At 49.7% G+C, this 7,810-nt stretch overlaps 1 protein-coding gene across 1 annotated transcript; it reads right to left on the bottom strand.

The window, feature by feature from the left end:
• Positions 1–3,555: 3,555 nt before the first annotated feature.
• On the bottom strand, positions 3,556–7,372 carry LOC309392117 (NADH dehydrogenase [ubiquinone] 1 subunit C2-like). The gene is made up of 3 exons (XM_081953105.1): positions 7,125–7,372; positions 5,260–5,403; positions 3,556–3,739 (listed from the first exon to the last, which is right to left on the bottom strand). Exons 1-3 carry the CDS (start codon positions 7,270–7,272, stop codon positions 3,690–3,692), a joined length of 342 nt encoding a protein of 113 aa, XP_081809231.1. The 5' UTR covers positions 7,273–7,372; the 3' UTR covers positions 3,556–3,689.
• Positions 7,373–7,810: the final 438 nt, after the last annotated feature.

Below are 7,810 nucleotides of genomic sequence, written 5' to 3'. Positions count from 1 at the left end.
AAATGTGGTGAAACTCACTTAACAACGCTCTTGCCTAGCAACCAAAATGTTTGCTCAGAAACACTGGCATTTGAAGCACGCAAGTCTTAAAGCTGTCAAGTTACAAGACCCTCGCACCCCTAACTCTTTAGAACCCCCCCCAGGGGTGTTCAAACTTGGCAGCTTTAAGACTTGTGGACTTCAACTCCCAGAATTCCTCCTCCAGTCATGTTGGCTCAGGAACTCTGGCATTGAAGTGTGCAAGTCTTAAAGCTGTCAAGTTACAAGACCCTTGCACCCCTAACCCTTTAGAAAAAAAACCCCAAGGTGTTCAAACTTGACAGCTTTAAGACTTGTGGACTTCAACTCCCAGAATTCCTCCTCTCGCTCTTCATCTTGATGATGTGCGGACGGGCCGGGGGAGGGAGCTGGAACCGGTTCTAAACGGCACTGTAGATTTCTGGAACCTCTTCTATAGAAGAGGTTAGAACTGGCAGGAACCCACCCCTGGTATATGCATAAATCTGTTTTTATTTATTTTGCCATGTTTAGGTAGTGTATATTGGAGGTGGTGACCGGGGAGGAAATCCAGCAGGTTCTGGAGAACCAATAGCGGAAATTTTGAGTAGTTTGGAGAACCGGCAAATGCCACCTCTGGCTGGCCCTCGAGTGGGATGGGAACAGAGATTTTGCAGTATCTTTCCCTTGCCACGCCCACCAAGCCACACCCACCAAGCCCACCAAGCCATGCTAATAGAATTGGTGGTAAAAAAAAATTGAATTTCACCACTGGTGGTGACCCTTTGAGAGCTGCATGCAACACAATTTCATTTTAATGTACGCCGATTAGTGTACATTCCAAGTGACCATAAAGAAGATTCTCTCTACTCTTCTGTTCTCTTGCCCCCCTCCCCAGGGTCTCTGCTTAGGCACCCATCCAACAGGTCAGTTGGTGGGGATCAGAACCAGCTACCAGACAGCCACTTCCCTCAGCCAGGTTCCCCAGGGATGGCCAATGGTGAGGGAAAAAGTTATTATTAGCCTGGCACTGAAGTTTCCACGGTGGGGAGGTCAGAAAGAGTCCAGATGGCAGCCATAACTGTGCCATCAAAGCCCCCTCCCCTTTTTAAACCTGCAGTGCATGTGAAAAAGGAGACTCCCAAGAGTTTATGGAACATTTGACAGGGGATGTGGAAGACCCTCTAACATTGGGGGAGACCCTCTAACTGTCATGGTTCCAAATAGCATCCAAAATAAAATCAGAGTCAAAGGATTCCTCAAAGTTCCAATTTATTAAGACAGCCATGTTGACACATCTGGGAAAACCTGAATCTGAAAGTTTCCCGGTTTTCCCACCCAGTTGAAAGTTCAAGATCTTGCCCCCACACACCCCCAAGTCCATCCCATGGTCCAATCATCCCCTGCCACGAAGACAGATTCCTCCCATCCAGTTCTGGCCAGGTGTAGAGAAAAAGGATGACCTTGGCTTTCAGAGAAGAACGTTATTATGGCTACACATCACCCAACTCCACACAGTTCCCCCCCCCTCCCAGTTTCCCACGATAGAAAGTGTGGCAGGCTTGAACTCCGAAAAAGAAAAGATGGCTTGAAGGTCTGACACTAACATTGGGAAGAGCCCCTAACATTTATCTAACTCCAGAGGTTCTCGGTAGACCAGGGGTCTCCAACCTTGGCAACTTTAAGCCCTGGAGGACTTCAACTCCCAGCTGGCTGGGGAATTCTGGGAGTTGAAGTCCTCCAGGCTTATAGTTGCCAAGGTTGGAGACCCCTGCTGTAGGCTGCCACCTCCGCCAGATCAGTGAAGCCATCCCTGGAAGTCACCTGGCGTGCCAGCCCTCTGGGGCTTCATACCCCACTCCCACCCCCGCTTTGTTGGAGCAGGAAGGGGGTCTCCCTCCTCCCGATCCAACCCTTTTCCCATTACCCCACATGGGTCTGGGACAGGCCCAAAAGGAAACACCTGAATGCCAAAAAGGGGACTTTGTGGATAGAGGCCCGATTTCCAGCTCAGCTCTTAGGGCCAAAGCAGGCAGCTCTCGTAACGATTCGTTTAGCGACTGTTCAAACTTACAACAGCCCTGAAAAAGTGAGTTTTCAGAGTTACAACTGTTGCAGCATCCGCTGTAGACACACCCCATCAGAATGAGGACGCTTGGCAACCTGACTCCTGCCTATAACGGTCAGAGTGCCCCGGAATCGGGGGTTGGCTCTTGTGACAAGCCAAATCAACGGGGAAGCCCGGTTCCCTTAACAACGGTGTTGCTAATTTAATCCCTGCAATTGCTCACTTAACGAGGGCAGCACGAAAGGTTGTCAAACGGGTCGAAATTTCACAAGCATCTTGCTTAGCCACAGAAATGTTGGGCTCCATTGTGGTTGTACGTCGAGGACCACCTGTACACCGAACGGACTTCCAGTTGCAGTTTTACGAGTTCATCCGTAAGGGAGACCCAGGGCTGGAACCAAATGTTGAAATTTCCCAAGACTGAAAAAAAATATATATCATTTTGCTTTGGGTCGTACTGTGCTTTAAGAGCATTGGATAGCCTTATAAGAGCATAATATGCAAATCTCTTTGCAGACAAAGGCCGGCCCTGCCCAGGAGGAGACTTGTGGCCCAAAGGTCCTCTCTTGCAGTCCACTTTCCAAAAATAGAGAATCTCACTCCACCCTGGAGCTATTCCAACTGGAGTCCCTTTTTTAAGACTGCCCCACCCTTGACCGTAAAGCGGAAGGCGGCCAGAAGTCCTAAGGCCATCGCTTCGAGCATCCCCATTTCCTAACTCTGACCTCCTCTCCAGATCTGTGGGGCTGGGAGCTTCTCCAGGCACATAGAAAAGGGGCAGTGTTTATGTACTGCGACTCCCTCCTCCCCACAACCTTGGAGCCCCATAACCGCATCCAACCGGTAAAGGATTGTGGGTCGAAAGTGAGACTTGTGACAGGCGGCCGAGACGGCTTCACATAAGAGGCCCCTGAAGGCCACAGGCGAGGGGGGGGCGGTATCACACTGTCGGTGGAAGCAAATTGGGGAGAAAGGGAGAAAAACAGAATGCGATGATGGCAAATTAACAGTAGTTTTCTGCTCCTCATAGGAGACCCTCGGGGGCCAGGACTAAGCAATCTGCGGGCTGGATCCGCCCCCCCCCCGGGCCTTGATTGACACCTCTGCTTTATTAGAACCCCTGCCTGGTTCTGGAAAGGAACGGAGTGAGGATGAGGGGGGAGAAACCGATTGGAAACCTTTGGGGGCCACACTGCCCTGCCTACTCCAACCCAGGGGACCAAAGGAACCCTCAGCCACTGGTCTTCGTAAATATCCTGGGGAAATGAAGGTTTAACCCCTGTTCTAAAGGCCTGCAAGCCACAGCTGTCATCTTGCCCCATTGGAGGCTCCTCAGGGACCACGGATCGAAGCCATTCAACGCAGCAGGGAGATGAGAGAACGCCCACGGATTCACACATTCTGAGTTTTATACTATGTCTCCCAGGCACCTTCTCCCACATTTCCAGGCGTACCTCATGAGCAAAAAAAACCAAACGGCAGACTGGATCTCCATATATGTATTTTATTAGAAAGGATACAATCCACGTTCATCAACAGGCGATTTGGCCCACGAGGGCTTCCGCGCAGAAGAGGAGGGAGCAGAGAAAACACCCTGAGGATCACAGGATCTGTTGGCGGAACTTCAGCGCGTCGGGACGAACTTTTCCAGAATGTCTCCCATTTTTCTGGGCTCTAACAAAACAGGAAAGGATCCTGCTGGTGAAGCTTATTCATAAACCAAGGAGAAGGAAAAGCACACTGTCTGTTTACTTTGCGGCTTTATTTACCTTACCCCCTGAGTAGAAATCTCTTTTTGTTTATGCTTCCTGAAAGAGAATTTAAGCAGCAAGCAAGCGGACAAAGAGCGTCTATGGAGATTCTCAGTCATGGTTTTTCTTTGAAGACGTTTCACTTCTCATCCAAGAAGCTTCTTCAGCTCTTGGATGAGAAGCAAAACCTTTTCAAAGAAAAACCATTTCCCTCTTGAAAAAAGCACCCTTGGTCCCCACCACTTCTAATCCTTAATATTTTAAATTCACCATATCTTTTAACACCCTGTTAATATTATTAACACTTCAGTTGAGTTGCCTAGTCCTACGTATACTCCCGTGAGATATACTCCCCGTGGTGGACTGAATATTGTTTATAACTGGTGTTATTAGTAATCCTAAACATTTGAAACATTGATGTTACGCTGGACCAATGATTTAAAGTATTGAATGACAACATTTACTAAGGGGTAATAAACACAGCGTGCGAAGAATTTTATTTATGCTTAAAGGAAGCAAAGGGAAAATGTAAAAGGAATCTGAAACAAAACTAGTATCGTTTGAAGTTGGAAGATTAGAATTTCACATATGATTTGTACTGTTATTGTTAACGTTGTATAAAAAAGATCTGACCCAATCAATGCTCTGTCCACAAAATATGTATGTTTATACTGGAAACAATAAAAAAGACAGAAAGAAAAAGGACCTGTGGGAGAAGCGGACAAAGAGCTTCTGTTACAAAGGCCCAAAGTCACCTCTGAGTAAAATGTTGCTTTATCCTGGAAAAGCGAGATTCCTTAGTCCTCTAGGTTTGTAGCCCCCTTGAGAGCTGTTGACAAGCAGGCCCATTAAAGGGACCGGTCTCTGCCGAGAGCCAGATTGACACAGCCGTTCTTCCAGGGGACTAGAAGCCAGGAGATGGAGAGTTCTAGTCCTGCCTCAGGCATGAAAGCAGACTGGGTGACTTTGGACCAGTCCCTTTCTCTCAGACCTCGAAAGAAGGGCAAAACACCTCCAAAATTGTGGCTAAGGGATATGCATGAATGTGTCCCCGTAGTTGTCAAGGGTCATGATTGGAACAACAATGTAAATCTCCTCCATCCAAAAATCCCCATACTTGGATACCTGAGAGACAATCACCTCCAGAACTCCATACACTTTTGACATTTGACAACTCACAGCAATCCAGCTGTTGCTGAAACTACAATTCCCAGCCTCCTCACCACTGACTACCTTGCTACAGCTGTCACCCAGGGCATTTGTGTAGATCAGTGAAGACTGTCCCAACTCTCTTGAGGGATAATTTGGGGGCCTTTATCTCATCCTTGCTGTGGGCGAACTCAGGAGGAACACCTGGGCTCCTCCCACCCTCTGCCTTCCTCTCCCTCACCCCCTCTTAGCCTTTGAGCAGCTCTCGTAGAAAGCGCTTCACGCCAATCTTACCTTTCTCCACAAAGTCCTCCGGATGCTGCTTTATGTAACTGAATAGCTCCCTGTCTCGCTCAGCGTAGTAGTAATTGGAGTATCTCTTGATGTAGTAGCCCAAACAAAAGCCCAGGGTGGTCATCAGGACTTGACGATGGATGCCTGGAAAAGATCAAGGCAGCAGAAGTGGAACACCTGGCCTCAACATCAGCAAGGGGCACATCAAAGGGCGTATATGCAGGAGGTCGCCACTGGCACGGTGCCTACAAACTAAGTTGTGAAGAAGACGGGACGAAGATGGTTTGGATTGAGGTTACTAAATCTACCTTGTTTATTCCCCCAATCGCTTCCTTCCCTTCTTCTTCTTCTCCTGATTCCAAAGTGGGACTGTCCCCTTCATCAGCTCTGCCTGCCCCGTCACCATTTAAAAAAGGGAACAAAAGCAAAATCTTTGGGTATCTCGATATATATTTGTTTTCGTAGATTTTCATGGGTGTAGGTATGCTGGTTTTGTTGTATTTGTGTCTTTTCCCGTGTCAGATTGAGATTGTCTTGGCAACGTTTTGGCGAGGTCTCACTAGCGAATGGGACCTCGCCGAAACGTTGCCAAGACAATCTCAATCTTACACGGGAAAAGCCCCGAATACAAGACCAGCATGTTTGTGTGTGATGTGTGTGTGTGTGCGTATTAGTATCTTGCCCTGTCATTGTTGAGAGGGGTACAGTTTATTCCTTGGTGTTTCCTTGATTGCATACTGAATTTTTTTAATCTCCCTGGTTTTTTTGTCTGGTGCTAATCCCCGTTTATCTGAGTGAATGCAGGAGAGATCCTGGTCTGTTCATTTCTGTTTTTTTTAATTGCCTCTTGAATGGCGACTAAATATTTTTGCCTCTATGTGTGTATTGATGGCTGATTTGTCTGAAGGCCAAATTTCCACGAATTTCCTAGCATTTTACTAACATGTTATTCTTGGATTGGACTTGGTCTAAGAGACTCATAGAGCCTATTTGGTGCGACCTGGGCCAGTTCCTCTCTCTCAATCTGACCCACCTCGCAGGGTTGTTGTGGGGGGGGGGGGAGATGGGAGGCATTAGTTGTGCCACGACTAAACATTGGGAGGCAAGATAGCAATCCAATAAATAATTAAATCCGTCTGCCAATGTTGGCGGGGGTTCAGTTTACAGTTTATTCCTTTGTGTTTCCTTGATTGCATACAGTATTTTTTCTTCCTGATTTTTTTTATCTGGTGCTAATCCCCATTTATCTGACTGTGAATGCGGGAGAGATCCTGGTCTTTTCATTTCTGTTTTTTTTTAATTGACTCTTTTGAATGGTGTGTAAATATACTTTGTCTCTACCTGTCTGTCAAGGGCGGATTTGACTGAAACTCAAGGATTTCCTAGCACTGGGGTTGGTCTAAGAGACTAATAGAGGTCATCAGGTGTAACCTTGCCCAATCTCTCTCTCGCTCTCTGCCTGACCCACCTGGCAGGGTTGTTGTTGTTGTAGGGGAGGGGAAGGGGGGGCGTTAATTCTTCCTTGACCCCAAATAGGGACCCAAGAGGGGAATCCAAGAGACAACTGGAGCCTCCATTTGGGTCCAACAGGAAGGGCCCCCTTGGGAGCATCGACCCTCCCCCCCCCCAGAGGCCAGACCGGGGTCCTTCCGAGCCTGAGTTGGGTCGAGGCTTCTTTGGGCTTCCCCAGGGCTGTGGATTATGGGCATGGGGCTCTTCCCTCCCGCCTTTGTGGCCGGAGAGTTCCGCGTGGTGGACGGGGATCCCGGACGGGGCCTCGACGGGCAGCAGCCCCGGGGACCCTCGCAGCTCGTCCAAGGGGAGAAAAAAGGACGGGAGGCCACGCGGCAGGCCTGGCGACTGACCGGCTCGCAGGACGGGCCTGCGGTTGAGGCCGTTGTCCAGCAGGGCGCTGAGCCAGAAGACGCCCGCCATCCAGACCGACGGGAAGGTGACCAGCGGCGGCGGCGGCAGCGAGCGCGCCTCCTTGGGGATGCCTAAGCGGAGCTGCATGGCGGCCGGTCAGAGCGGGGGACGGTCCTGCCCGTAACGCCTTCCCCGCGCCCGCCGCGCCCGCGAAAGAAGGTTCCGCCGCCGCCCCGCCCCTCCCTAAACCGACGCTGGTTCCTCTCCGCCGTGGGCTCGGATTGGTTGGGAGGCGGGGCCCGGATTGGTTGGGAGGCGTGGCCTGGGTTGGCTGGGAGGCGTGGCTCGGATTGGCTGGGAGGCGTGGCCCGGGTTGGCTGGGAGGCGTGGCTCAGATTGGCTGGGAGGCGTGGCTCGGATTGGAGTCCAGGCTCGGATTGGCTGGCAGGAAGGGCTCAGATTGATTAGGAGGCGGGGCTCTGGGCCACCTTGGGTAGTTCCTTTCTTCCAAGTTGGGAGATGTGCAAATAAAGGCAGTCCTCGATTTACAACCGTTCATTTAGTGACCGTTCAAAGTTAGAACAGCCCTGAAAAAAGGGACTTATGACCGTTTCTCCCAGTTACAACTGTGGCAGCATCTCCATGCTCACGTGATCAACATTCAGATTCTTGGGAACTGACTCAC

The sequence above is a fragment of the Natrix helvetica genome, assembly GCF_964273705.1.
Source record: "Natrix helvetica genome assembly, chromosome: 4".
Lineage (NCBI taxonomy): Eukaryota > Metazoa > Chordata > Lepidosauria > Squamata > Natricidae > Natrix > Natrix helvetica.
Note: the sequence above shows the minus strand (reverse complement) of the source record. Positions and strands in the feature narration are given on the sequence as shown.